The sequence below is a fragment of the Sceloporus undulatus genome, chromosome 2 (genome assembly GCF_019175285.1).
Source record: "Sceloporus undulatus isolate JIND9_A2432 ecotype Alabama chromosome 2, SceUnd_v1.1, whole genome shotgun sequence".
NCBI classification, from domain to species: domain Eukaryota; kingdom Metazoa; phylum Chordata; class Lepidosauria; order Squamata; family Phrynosomatidae; genus Sceloporus; species Sceloporus undulatus.
In genome coordinates this window covers 170,322,807-170,337,120 of record NC_056523.1, presented here as the reverse complement: position 1 = coordinate 170,337,120, position 14,314 = coordinate 170,322,807, and the positions used below count along the sequence as shown (strand labels likewise).

At 44.0% G+C, this 14,314-nt stretch overlaps 1 protein-coding gene across 8 annotated transcripts in view; it reads right to left on the bottom strand.

Annotated features, from left to right (window-relative positions):
- The window catches only part of FMNL3 (formin like 3), a 160,626-nt gene that overhangs the window by 47,056 nt on the left and 99,256 nt on the right, over positions 1–14,314 (bottom strand). For all 8 annotated transcript variants that reach the window (XM_042449794.1, XM_042449795.1, XM_042449796.1 and 5 more), the window contains 2 exons: positions 13,623–13,731; positions 5,936–6,012 (listed from right to left, as the gene is read on the bottom strand). In XM_042449794.1, coding sequence (XP_042305728.1) covers positions 5,936–6,012; positions 13,623–13,731 — 186 coding nt within the window. The remainder of the gene's footprint in view (positions 1–5,935; positions 6,013–13,622; positions 13,732–14,314) is intronic.

Sequence of the window (14,314 nt, the reverse complement as noted above, 5' to 3'; positions counted from 1 at the left end):
AATAATAATAATAATAATAATAATAATAATAATAATAATAATAATAATAAATTTATAGCCCGTCCAATCACTAGGAATCTGGGTGGGTTACAACAGTAAAAATACATTACAATGGCCTGTTACAGACTGCCAAAATAAAGCTGCTTCGGGTCTTTTTGGAGGCATGCTGTTTAAAGGATGCATGCATCCGAAGAATCCGGAAGCTGCACCAAAGCTGCACTCCAGTGCTTAGGAATGGAGTGTGGCTTTGGCGCAACCTCTGGACTCTTAGGACCCATGCATCATTTAAACAGCATACCTCCAAAGAGACCCGAAGCAGCTTTATTTTGCCAGTCTGTAACAGGCCAATAAAATACTAAATGGTTCCTTCCCAATATTACTAGAATTAAACAATCAGAGTTTAAAAACAATAAAATGCAATACAGCATTAGGTTAAAATTAAAAGCAATTTGACAGGCGGAGAGACATACATCAGAAAATTGAGAGCATATTCATAAACCTACACAAGGGAGGAAGCTAGAGTTAGCTAGGTTGGGAAGGCTTGCTGGAAGAGATCCGTCTTAAGTACCTTTTTGAAGTCTGTAAGAGTGGAGATATGGCGGATCTCTTCCGGCAGGTCATTCCACAACTTCGGCACAGCAGTAGAGAAGGACCTTTGGGTGACAGACGTTAGCCTAGCTTTTTTCCCCTTACTTGAGGACCTCAATGTGCAGGATGGACAGTACAGAAGAAGGTGTTCCCTTACGTATTCTGGACCCATGCCATGTAGGGCTTTAAAGGTAATCCCCAACACTTTGTACCTTGCCCGGAAACTGATTGGCAGCCAATGAAGGGACTTCAGAATAGGTGTTATATGATCCTTCTGGGAAGTACCTGTGATTAGTTTTGCTGCCATGTTTTGTACCATCTGGAGTTTCTGAACTTGGCACAGAGGTAGTCCCAAGTAAAGCGCATTACAGAAGTCCAATTGAGAGGTTACCAGTGCATGTACTACTGTTTCAAGGTCCCCTGGCTCCAGGAAGGGGCGCAGCTGGCGTATCAGCTGAAGCTGGTAGCAAGTGCTCCTGACTGTCGCATCCCCCCTGAGCTGTCAATGACAACAGCTACTGAAAAGGTCATACTTACTAGTACATAGTTACAAACAATTAGTTCTTTGTGACTAATTCCTTTCCTCAGTAAATAAAGTATAACTAAATTACACTTCAGTGTAACTCAACAGGAGTAACTTTATTCTTTCTACAGTGCACCTGTAGCTTGTTAGTTACTTATAGTTCGGGTGGGAGGCCTCACTCAATGTCTGGGGGAGGCATATTACATGGCCCAACAGTGCTCTATTGTGGATGCTGAAGAGATGAGAAGATGAACGAGGAGGACAGTTGTTCCTCGGGCTAGAGGCTCTGTACATTCAGTGTTTTTTTTCTTTTAAAGTAACTTAAACAACAATAGTTGTTACTTTAAGAGACAAGAAATATTTTTTTAAATTAAAACCATAATAATCTCTAAATACTTTTGAAGTCCTTACAACTACACCTATAACTAATTAATTTATAGAGTAATTTTTCAAGCTCTGGAAAAATGAAGGAAACTGCTCCTCAGATAAAACCACTAGGCTGGGTTATCACAAAAGACAGGTGCATTTGTGGCATAGGACTTATTTAATTTAGTGTCTTTGCCTCTGCTGCTCTGGAAACCATGCCCTATGAAGAGTGGCTTAGGGAACTCAGGTATGGTTAGCCTGCAGAAGAGAAGGTTAAGAGATGACATGATAGTCATGTTTAAATTTTGAAGGGATGTCATATTGAGGATGGTGCAATATTACTATGTCCATTACTCGGGGCAGATTAACTTGTGTTGGTCTGTGTCAGTCTTCCATACATTCAAGTTCTAAATCTACTCCAGTTTATGTTCTAGAATGTGATGAGGTTGAATTGTTCTGCCTAGAAGAACACATGGCTTTTTCTTTCCACAAAAACCTGTCCGCTCCATGCCTCCTGTTTTCTGTACAGAAAACACTAGTCTTTGTGCAGGAATAATTTCTCTACACAGAACATTTTTTTCTGCAAATTTTTCTGCATAGAAAACAGATTTTTCTGCAAAAACAAAAACAAAAAACAAAACAAAACACCCCAAGTGTTTTTCTATGCAGAATAATTCCTCTGCAGCATTTCAGGATGCTTAAATATGGAGAGAATACTGCAGAGGAATGCTTGTTTTCACCTACAGAAAATTACTGCAGTTATTTGCCCCTGCATGAGCGTAAGAAATAAACATTTGCAACCCAAATTTGTGTACATGTCTGCAGTTAAGAACGGCAAAATTCTGCAAATTTTTAAAACTGAAAGAAAAATGTGCTTCATTCCATAAATTGTTTCAGGAAATAGTAAATGGGTTATTTCACTAAAAACTGTAGCAATTGTCACACCTCCTACCCATTATGCTATTTTTGTGACTTTGCTTCAGATGGAAGACTGTTACTGCCTTATTTTGTTTTTGGTCCAGGACACAGAGGTGTCAACTAATAACCCTAACCATGGAAGTCACACTCTACAGTACCATGTACTTTGGCCATGACCTGGTGAGTAGTTGAGGCCTGCTGATGGAAGCTGCCCACACAAACTAGTATCTTCTGCCTGGAGCTGATGAGATTTGGAATTCAATAGCATTTAGAAAGCCCAAGTTCATCGTTTCTTTACTTGTGGAATTTACTAACTATCACAACGTGGAGTGATGTCAGAGCTTGGAAAAGTTACTACAGTTTTCCGAATAATGACCATACGAATATTAAGAAGAACCCTTTCCAAGGTCTAGGCAATGATGGCCTCCAAGTTAGACGTGTATGTTTTTTAAAAGATACATTTATGGTTCATCAGACTTCTGGTTGCCATGATAAATAAATGGCCCTTCCAGAGAAAATTCACCCTGACTACCAAACACCAAGATGAAACAACACAAGATCTTGGGAGTGCCCAGAGGCATTTGGTTGAACACCAGAATTTGGAAACACTACTTTTTTGGCCTACATTTCCCAGAATTCCACCAGCAGCAGGACTATCCACACTAGTTTGGGTATCCTAGGAGCTGTAGTCTGAAAAGGAACTTTCCCAAATTCTTTTGAATACAAAATGTTTAATTATGTGGACTCTTGGAGGTCATGCAGATAGAGCAAAAAGAGTGGCCAGAGGCTGTTCCTGCCTGGATCAACAATCACATGGTCCCATTCCTGAGCTGGGCTGCCGCCACAGTCCCAAATGGGACACCAGCAAAGAGCAGACTGTCCCCACTCCTTTTTGTACTGACTATTCCCAGCTGGGTGCACTCTCCATGATGCTTCCAGCTGCTCTGGGGGCATGCGTCATCTGCACTCCTCGCCCCCAAAGCAGCTGGAAGGTGCTCTTTCCTGCTCATCTGTTTTGGGCCTTGGCTTGATCTAGAAAAGCTCCAGTCTGCTATTATGTGCTTAGTTCTGAAATGCTGAATTACAACTATATCCTAGGCTCGTAAGGCACCACAAAATCCCATTAATCTAACAAATGCAAGCATACCAGCTTGGGAACAATCATTATCACACAGCTCTTCAAAAGTGAGATGGTGCAGCTTCTGTCTTTGCCTCTGCCTTCTTCATACCAGCCCTCATTACCCTGCTTCCCTGCCCTAACTCCTCCCCAACATGCCTTTCAGTCTGTATTTTTACTTACTTTTATTTTTAGCACAATTTTGCTAAACCCAAAAAAGAAAAGAAAAGAAAAGCAGCCTGCATGAGAATAGTGAGGGGAGGGGAGAGGTGTATAATCATTTATTTATTTCTATTTATTTATGATATTTATACCCTGCCCTTCAGCCCTAAAGGCTATCAGAGCGGCTTACAATTATTATTTTTAATTAGACCGTTTCCTGCCCTCAGGCTTACAATCTAAAAGACACGACACAAAAGGAGAAAGGAATGGTGGTGGGAAAGGGAATGAGGTCCAGTGGTTATTCTCTCCCTCTGAGGCCTGGACCAAGGCAGATGGACTGGAGGGAGGGCTCTTCTTCTTCAGGCTAGCCCTGGTGGAGCTGGACTTGCCTGTTCATGCCCATTCACACCAAGTAACTGCCTGCATATTGGAAATGTTTCAGGGGGAACCTATCACACATGGATCAATACTGGAAAAGCAGTGTTACTGGAAAGCATTGATGGGTTTTGCCCATCAATGAGAAGGAGTGCTCCAGCAGTGGATGGAGAACAGACCAGCGACTGGACAGATATGGCATCATGTGAAAAGGTAGAGCCACAGATGCTGCTTTCCTGCTCTGATCCCATTTTTCAAGCCTAGTGTGATAAAGTCCTTAGTATCCTGACGTTGAGGAAGAGCCAATAACAATATACAAATCAAAAACAGCTCTGCGAGAAGAAACATTTCCTAGGATATAGAGAAGTTATATTTTGCCATTCACATGATAAACATTCTTTTGCAAAGCATACCAAGAGACCCTGTGGAGATGGCTCAGTAATTTGCTTGTTTTGTGTTCTTTCGCTCCCTCCCTTCCTCATTCTCTCTCTCTGTGTAGTCATTCTTAATTTAGTGCCAAGCACTAGTGGCCCATTCATCATTTTTTGCAAAAGATATACAACAGTAACTTTGCAATGACAGATTTGGATGCTGCAGGTGATTAATGCCTTTTATATCAACCACATGGACCAGGCAATATTTCTGACTCTATTATGCAGAGATTTCAGCTAGATGAAACAATGAAAGGAAACAGGAGAAACTTGTCCAAGTGGACATCTGTTGTATTAATTAAAACCTGTTTGAAACAGATTCACTAGCTGGATACAAGCCATGCTGGGTCCCCCCCCCCCAGAGTTGAAAGCAATTTGAAAACAGGGATCCCTGTAATGGGGTTTAAACTTATCTCGCTTTCATTACAGCTATACACATTTGCAAGTGTTTGAAAAACAATGGGATAAAAGAAATTAACATGTACCATATGGAAAATGATGCTTTCTTTCAAATCACTTTCAATCCTCCAACCACCATTTTGAGGGGGAGAGAGGCCTGGCCTGGAAGACAAAGAGCCTTCCTCCAACCACCATCTTGAGGGGGAGAGAGGCCTGGCCTGGAAGACAAAGAGCCCTCCTCCAACCACCATCTTGAGGGGGAGAGAGGCCTGGCCTGGAAGAAAAAGAGCCCTCCTCCAACCACCATCTTGAGGGGGAGAGAGGGCTTGCAATTTTTTGTATTTTATTGCAATTTTACTGTACACCGCTATGATCATTGCGGAATAGCGGTCTATAAAATAAATAAATAAAAAAAATTACCTAATAAAAACTATGGCACTATACAGACCGCCCAAAAAGGGCAGTCTGCCCACGCCTTGTTTTGCTGCGCGAGGGAACCACAGTGGACAAACCGTGCGGCTCCTTTGCGCAGCAAAAAGAACCCAGAAAAAGCAGGTTCTTTCTGCAGTGCCATAAGGATGTCACAGTGCGCCAATGGCGCAATTGTGACATCCTTATGGGGGTGTGACGTGTGGACGCTAAGTGTCCGTGTGTATAGAGCGCCACCATTTTGACACCCTAGGGGTGAGGCCAATATGGGCAGTGTGCCCTCGGCCAACCCCTAGCACGTGACGGGGGCGCCGCAAAGGCCCGTCTAGATAGGGCCTGTAGTTTGTCTCCAGCCATGGATTCCTAACATAAAAAATCATGGATAATGTATTTTGAGAATCTTGTGAATTCCTAGGCTCATCATAGAACTAAATTCCTCAAAATTCTTGGGTAGAAGAAGACTAATAAGAGCCAGAGAGTCTTGAAACAGGCTTAAATTTGCAATACTGTTGGAATCCAGTCTGTAACAAATCTTAAGGGTTGTGAAATGGGACCACCAGCAAACTACCTTTAGAGATCATGGAATCCACACTTCTGTGGGGATACCTAAGTACACAGTCAACTTACCTGGGGTTCTTATTATTCAAGCTGAGGGCAATCTCATTAACAGCATGGGGATGTGACATGACCAGATTGAATCCATACTGAAAGGTGAAAGAAATTCATAGCTGGGTTACCGATTTTTAAAAAACAGCAAAGTCTCTTGACCCACTGATTTAGCAACCCAAGAAGGATCCCTTACACATAACTACATCTGTACAGTTGTGCAACAGATCAAACAACCTGGCTTTTCTTCAGATAAACATGTTATTAAACAAATCTCAAAGAGCACACACAAAACAAGATATTTATATATAAACAAAACAGAGCTTTGCACATAAACAGAGCAGAGATTTATAAATTAACACACAAAAGCATAGTGAAAAATGAGGAGCAGGAGAGCAAGGAAGCAAACAAGCAAGGAAATGAAAGGAAATGTTACTACAAACCCTGTATAAACAAACATCAAATCTTTAGCAAAAGAATTAAGCTTGTTCCATACACTTTCTATCTTAGCACGGCCTTGAAGTGGGGGAATATAGATATCAATCAAATATAGTAAGACAACACATAGAGCAGGTTAAGACTTTCAAATATCTAGGGATTGTATTTCATACCTCTGGTAGGAGAACAGCCCATTCAGAACTTGTCGTCAGTAATGCCCAAAGAACTATAACGGCTATTTTAAGATTTTTTTTCACTAAAGGTGCTCAGTTTATTCCGGCCGCAATCAAACTGTTTAATGCCAAGGTTCGCCCTCAAGTGCTATACGGAGCCCAATTGGGACCATATAGTAACATAAATGTAATTGAATGTGCGCAAACTAAGTTCCTTAGGAGAATCTTTCAGGTTGCCCATTGTGTTCCGAACGCTGTTCTTAGAAGGGAGGCTGGGACTATTAAAATAGAATCTAGTCTGTGGATTAGTATACTGTACTCACCTATTGGCAAAAATTGCATAAAACTTCTGGAGGTCTGACAAATTTAATTTTCTTGGATTCCTTTAAATCCTCTTGGGAAATTTCCCTTCTTAAGAAATTAAATGAGCTTGGTCTCAATAAAAATGAAATTTTAAAGCTCGATGCCGATAGAGCTAAATCTACCATTAAACAAAAAATCCTAGAAGCAGAAAGATACATGGACTCCACTTCCCTTTCAAAATATGTCATGTTCAGTGTTCAAGTTTTGGTCCCCTCCCCAGCAACATATCTGTTCCATGTTACCCTCCCGAAGTTTAGAAGGGCTCTAACTCTGGCACGTTTCAATATGTTGCCCACGGCCATGTTGGAAGGACAGGTTGCTCACCTGTAACTGTGTTTCTTCGAGTGGTCATCTGCGAATTCACACAAATGGGTTATTTCTGCGCATGCGCAGCAAACTCGGAAACTTCCAGAATCTCTGGGCAGAAAGACATGTAACTTTCTGCAGCCTCTTTGCAACTTTTTGGCAGTAGCCCCGCCCATCCCGTATATAAGGCCCCTGGTGGCCCGCTCCTCTTCAGTTCCGAATGAGCCGCAAACAGCGCGGCAACAAGTGTTGTCAAATGAGCAGACACTGAGGGGAAGGATGGGTGGGTTTGTGTGAATTCGCAGATGACCACTCGAAGAAACACAGTTACAGGTGAGCAACCTGTCCTTCTTCTTCATGGTCTCTGCGAATCACACAAATGGGTTAGACTAGCAAGCTTAAGTCACTGGAGGAGGGTCTGACAAAGACATTAAAAATTCCAATATATTGGCAAGAGATACCTGAGACAATAAAATGTTCTTGCTGCTGAGAAATGTCACAAATTTGTCCCATTTATAGTGGTAGGCCCTCTGGGTGGACGGTTTCTGAGCCGCTCGGAGGACCTTGCAGACACCAGGAGGAAAAGAGGCTAGCGCCGAATCCTCCATGCCACCAGATGCACTGAAGCAGAATGCTGTGCTGTATGCACCAATCCCAGATCCGAAGCGTAATGCTTAGCAGTGTCCTTGACCTTGTACCTCCCTGTTTGTTGAGGTAATACATGGTTGTGGTATTGTCCGTTAAGAGAAGCACCACCTTGACAGAGAGAAGAGTCTGAAAGGCCCTCAGAGCTTTCTCCACCGCCAACATTTCCAGTGAATTGATGTGTAGGCTTGACTCCGTGTGAGTCCATTTGTCCTTGACGGTGAGGCCCAATGCGTGGGCTCCCCACCCTTGTAGAGATGCATCTGTTGTCAGAGTTATCTCTGGTTGAGGCGGAGTAAAGGGCATGCCGGAGCAGACGTTGTCTGGTTGGAGCCACCATCTTAGTGAGCTTTGGACCTTCCTCGGGATGGTGAGAATCTTGTCCGGATGGTCCTTCACCGGATCGAAGGTGGAGAGGAACCAAGACTGTATGGGCCTGAGACGCAGTCTTGCCCACAGTGTAACAAAGGTTGTGGAGGCTAAATGTCCCATTGCTACCTGTACCACATGGGCTGGTAGATGTCTGTATCGGAGGAAAGCTCGTATGGTGAGTGACAGGGTTTGAAATCTGGACCTTGGGAGGTAAGCTCTGGCTGACTCTGAGTCCAGTAGTGTGCCTATAAAATCGATCCGTCTGGACGGAGTCAGTTGTGACTTTTCGCGGTTGACGCGGAGCCCCAATGATGCCAGTAGGTCTTGGGCAAAGTCCATCTGGTGCTGAAGGGACTCTCTCGACGGCACGGTGAAGAGCCAGTCGTCCAGGTAAGGGAAGACTACGATTCCCTGCTGACGAAGATAAGCAACGACAGGAGCCATGCACTTTGTGAAGACCCTCGGCGCTGAAGACAGACCGAACGGAAGGACCTTGTACTGAAAGAAGTCCGGTCCGATGGTGAAGGCGAGGAATCTGCGATGATCGTTTCGTATCGCGATGTGAAAATAGGCGTCCTTCAGGTCCAGCGTGGCAAACCAGGCATCCTTCTGCAAGAGTGGCAGAATAGAAGCAAGAGTTACCATCCTGAAGCGTCTGTAAACTATGAAGGAGTTTAAGGCACGCAAGTCCAAGATAGGCCTAAGGCCCTCAGGCTTTTTGGGGACAATAAAGTATATAGAGAAGAAGCAGCATCGAGCCTGAGTGGGGTGTACAGGCTCGACAGCGCCCTTGTCCAAGAGCGAGCGCACTTCGTCGAGAAGGGTGTCCAAGGGGACGGTGGTAATGATAGCTCCGGTGGTAGGGAGCTCAGAAAACTCTAGGGCATAACCCCTTCGAACTATGTTGAGAGCCCAAGAGTCCGTCGTGATGGATGCCTAGGTGTTATAAAAGGGCTGTAGGCTATCAGCTGGAGAGATGACGAAGTGCGCAGAAATACTTCAAAATCTCTTCTTGCCTCTAGTATCTTTCTTCTTATAGCCTTGTTGGTAGTGGTTTTGAGGCTGTTGGCGATGGTCTTGTTGGGAGGGAGACCTTGGACGCCCACCTTGGTGAGTAGAGTCCTGGGACTGGAACTGCCGTTCGGGATAGTGGAAGCGTTGCTGACCATGATGGAACCAGCTCCGTTGGCCACTGTAACATTGTTTTGATGGTCTGGAGGTAGAGGCTGACATGCCATGTTTCTTGGCAGCTGTCTTCATTCTGTACCGGAAGCTCAGCTTTTCAACTGTCTCCTTATTGAACAAGCCGGAGTTGTCAAACGGCATGTCCTCTATGGCTGCTTTGGCCTGTGGGGTCAGGTCAGACGAGCGTAGCCAAGCACAACGGCGAAGAGCTACCGAGCCAGAGAGGATCTTGGAAGAACAGTCAGTTGAGTGTCTAGCTGAAATTATCTGCTGACCTCCCATAGAATGGACTTCATTTTGGATGGCTGACATGATCCTCTTTTTATCATCAGGGAGCTCACTGATGATCGGGTCCATCTTTTCCATCAGCAGTTGGACATAGGCCCCCCATACATGCTGCGTAGTTGGCAATTTTTATGTCCAGTGCAGCGGAAGCATAAAACTTCTTCGCTAAGCCGTCAATTTTCCTGCTCTCCTTATCCATGCGGGATGAGGAAGGATGAGCGGCAAAGGAGGTTTGAGAACCTTCAATGATGGCTGAATTGGACTTGGCATGGTTGAACAGCCAAGATGGCCCCGAAGGGGTGACCCTGTACAGGTTCTCTATCTTCCTTGAAGTAGAGGAGATGGATGCCGGTGTATCCCATGACCTCTTAGCAATCTTTTCTAAGGATGGTAGAAAGGCCAAGGACTGTGGAGCGGGAGCACAGCCATAAATCCGACGTTCCACCGGATCGAGGGCATCATCCTCTGGATGGGTGACCTCCAGCTTGAGGGCGTCGGCCATCCTGATCACCTTGTCAGAAAAGGACCGGATGTCATCGGTTGGAGACGGAGCATCCGGTTCCCCAAAGGCTAGGGATTGTTCTGCGTACAGCTGTATAGATGGAGAAGCCGAATGAGAATGTGAGGCAGAGGGGGACCTACTGTCCCTGTGGCTTAAGGGTGACGGATCCCTGGTAGGGGAGCGATGTCTAGCCGGGTCTCTTGGGATGTCTCGGTGTTGTGGAGAGTGAGGCCTCACTCTAGTAGGACCCGGAATGTTGCGACGGAGGTGGTCCGCGTTAACCGGCAATAGGTATTGGTCTGTGTGATAGTCGTAGATCAGGTCTGGATAAGTGTCGAATAATGCTTTATCCGGTTGAAAGTCAACTATCGGGGAACGGTCACGACAGTCCCTCTCCAGGGCTTCATCAGCTTCCGTTCCCAAAGTGGCTCTATCTCTTGGTAGAGGCGGGGACCTGTCCCGTCTGGAACGGGATGGGGAGGTCCTATCCCGTCTAGAGCGGGATGGTGATCTGGAGAGTTGCCTCTGTCTCTGTGGCGACAGTTGGACGTCGGAGTCTGGAATTTCTCCTTCGGACTGAGACGAGTCACCCAGGTTGACTATCTCTAAGTCCTTGTCCTGGACAGAGAGATGGGATGAGACTAGGATTCTATGCTCCAATGGTGCTGAACTAGAGCCGAGCTCCGGGATTGGAGTCGCCACAGGCCGCGAATCTGGTGGGGACACCGACACGGTACTCGGAGGACCCCTGCACCTGGTCTTAGGCGGCGGAGACGCTGACCTAGCCTTCCTAGGCTCACGGCCATCCTTGGACACTTTGGAGGACTTTTGCTTATCCCCATGAGCCCTCTTTGAAGCCTTGTCCGGCTTTGTTTTTGGTGCGTCCGAAGTCTCCGGCTGGGCTTCGGGGAGTGCGGGGCGAAAGGCTTTCTCGTATAGAGATGCTTTGAGCTTTTTTAAAGCTTGGGCTGTCATAGCCTTGCAGTGCCTGCAGGTTCCGGGGATATGGCCCTCTCCCAGGCAAAGGACACATTTATCATGTCCATCTGACATGGGTATCTTAACCCCGCAATTAGCGCATTGCTTGAAAGAAGCCATGGCGCTGAAGAAAAAATGTTACCAGTCCGGGTCAAGCCGTGGAAGAAGTTGGACAAAGCCGAATTGTCAATCAAAGAGAGTGGTCAAGTCCGGTCTGGGGTCAAAAGTCCGTTAAAGGAATGGTCAGAGATTCTGTACTGAGCAAAGAAAGCGAAGTTCCTCGAGCTGCTAATGCGGCGGAATGAAGGAACTGAAGAGGAGCAGGCCACCAGGGGCCTTATATACGGGATGGGCGGGGCTACCACCAAAAAGTTGCAAAGAGGCTGCAGAAAGTTACATGTCTTTCTGCCCAGAGATTCTGGAAGTTTCCGAATTTGCTGCGTATGCGCAGAAATAACCCATTTGTGTGATTCACAGAGACCACAAAGAAGAAGGTAGATTTAAAAAAACACCTTTTGAAATCCATTGTTGCCGATGTGGCTCGGGCGCTGTTGAAACCAATGAGCATGTTTTCCTTTATTGTCAATTCTATAGAGACATTCGTCACCAACTGATTAGCCCACTACTGAGTAAATTCCCAGGCAAAACTGACTCCTTTTATTTACGCCTCCTATTGGACAACAATGATTCTACAGTATCCCTTAAGGTGGCTAAATTTTGTTATATTGTTTGTAAACTGCGCCCTCAACTGTCAAATGGTCATTTTATTACCGTGTAGAAAGAACTGTTTGATACTGTACACGTACAGTCTACCATCAGTTTATATTTTAATTTGTTATTGTTACATTGATATGTTGCTTGTGTGATTTTGTTTTTATACTGGTCAATGACCGAATAAATTTTATTACTTACTTACTTACTTACTTACTATTACCCTGTATAAACATGTCAGCTTAAATATCAGAGAGTGTGTGCAACTCACTAGCACAGCCACCTCTCTGAAAACTGTAGAACAATGTTAATATAATGAACTTACTATATACCAGTGAATAAAAACAGACCCATTTTGTCTCTTTTGTGATAAAAAGATTATTCTGAAAATGCTGTATTAAAAAATGGAGCAGGTTTCTAGACCTCATGACTGAAAATGTTTGCTCAAGCCTCTAAGGCAGTGTTTTATCTCTGATGTCCTCCAACCCCTGTTTTTGTTATTACTATTTGTTATCAAGTTGATTCTGACTTATGAATGCCCTATGAATGAGAAACCTCCAAGAGCTCCAGTCATCAACTGTCCTTCCTTAGGTCTTACAAACGCAGGACCATGGCTTCTTTGATTAAATCAATCCACCTGTAATGCAGACTTCCTCTTTTCCTACTGCCTTTCACTTTACCCAGCATTATCTTCTTCTCCAATAAGCCACATCATCTCATGATATGTCCAAAGTATGACAGCCTCAGTTTAGTCATCTTTGCTTCTAGTGAAAATTCAGACTTGATTTCTTCTAAGACCCATTCATTTCTTCATGATATCCATAGAACTCTTCTCCATCAGAATTCAAATCAGCTTATTTTCTTAATGTCAGCTTTCTTCACCATCAAGTTTTCACACCCACACATAGATAACGGGAAAACTATGGCCTGGATGATTCTGACTTTGGAATTTAATATGTCTTTACGCTTGAGGACCTTATCTAGTTCCTCCATGGCTATCATTCCAAGTCTTAGTAGTCTTCTGATTTCTTGTCTGCAGTCTCCATTTTGATTAATATATATGAAATCTTTAATTCAATTCTTCGTTACTCATGTTAACGTTATTTGAACCAACTGTAGTCATTTTGTTTTCTTAATATTCTACGATAACCTGTTTTTTTTCCCTTCCTTAACATTCATCAGTTGTCGTTCCAAGTATTTACGATTTCCTCTAAATAACCTGGTGAGAGCCAGCATGGTATACTGATTTGCACATAGGACAACTCTGAAGATCAGGGTTCAATTTTTTTTTAATTCAGAGATTTAAAAGTACATTGGGCCCTTGGTATCTGCTGGGGTTTGGTTCCAGGACCCCATGGATACCAAAATCCATGGATGCTCAAGTTCCATTAAATATAATGGATACTAAAATGGTGTCCCTTACATAAAATGGCAAAATCATGTTTACTTTTCAGAATTTATATATTTTTATTTTAATATTTTCAAGCTGTTTATGCACAAGTCTATCTATATTTGTGTTATATTGCTGTTCTCTACTTTAGGCCCTTTGGGTGCAGTCCAGGCTGCAAGTTAACTTTAGTAAGAACTACAACTCCAAGAATTCTGTGCTGGCTGGGGGTCTCTGGAAATCCAAAACTTCCCCAGGCTCTAATCAATACAAACTGGCATTTTTAGCAGTTGACCCTGCCACGGAAGAATTTGGTCTCATTTGTTAAGGTTTGATTTTCGGACACTGCCAACATTATCTTACCTGGTAATTCATGATGGCCCGTAAGCACAGGATGCACACGTGGACATCATCCTTCTGGCTCACCAGCCGCGAGTTCTTCAGGGCTTTCCTGCTAGGAAGGGTGGTGTATCTGGCAAAAAGAGATCTTTGTGTTTAGTAATAGGCTGGAGAAAAGGCCAAAGAGGAATTATGCCCTCTGCCAATGATGAGGTCACAGCCACAGCTAAGAACAAGAAGGGAGAGTTGTAATTAAAACCACCAGTTTCTGGCAAAGATTTACCCAAGATCAGCATGGCTCTTTGGCAAAAGGAAGACAGCAATGCTCACTGGCTTTCTTTTTTTGAGCCTACGGATGCTTCCAGATGCTAGAACTTCTGGTCAAAAAACATTGTGTAGCTAGTCTGCCTTTCCTTCCTTACGGTATTTTTCCCCCAGTATGAAAAAAGATGAAAGGAGGAGTGGGAAAATACAGATGCATGACAAATGGAAGATGTCTTTGGACCCTTCAGTAGTATTCAGTTAAAAAAAAACAAAAAAAACAAAAACAAAAAACCCCCAAGGCATTTGGACATTAAAAACTTTGCCTGGAAGCACCCTCACACTTATTCAGCAGGCTCTGCGCATTTTTAGAGTAACTTCCAGGAGTCATGGATATTGTGAGAGGATTTTTTAGCTGTCAAATGATATACACACAGACTTTCCTCTCCTCATTC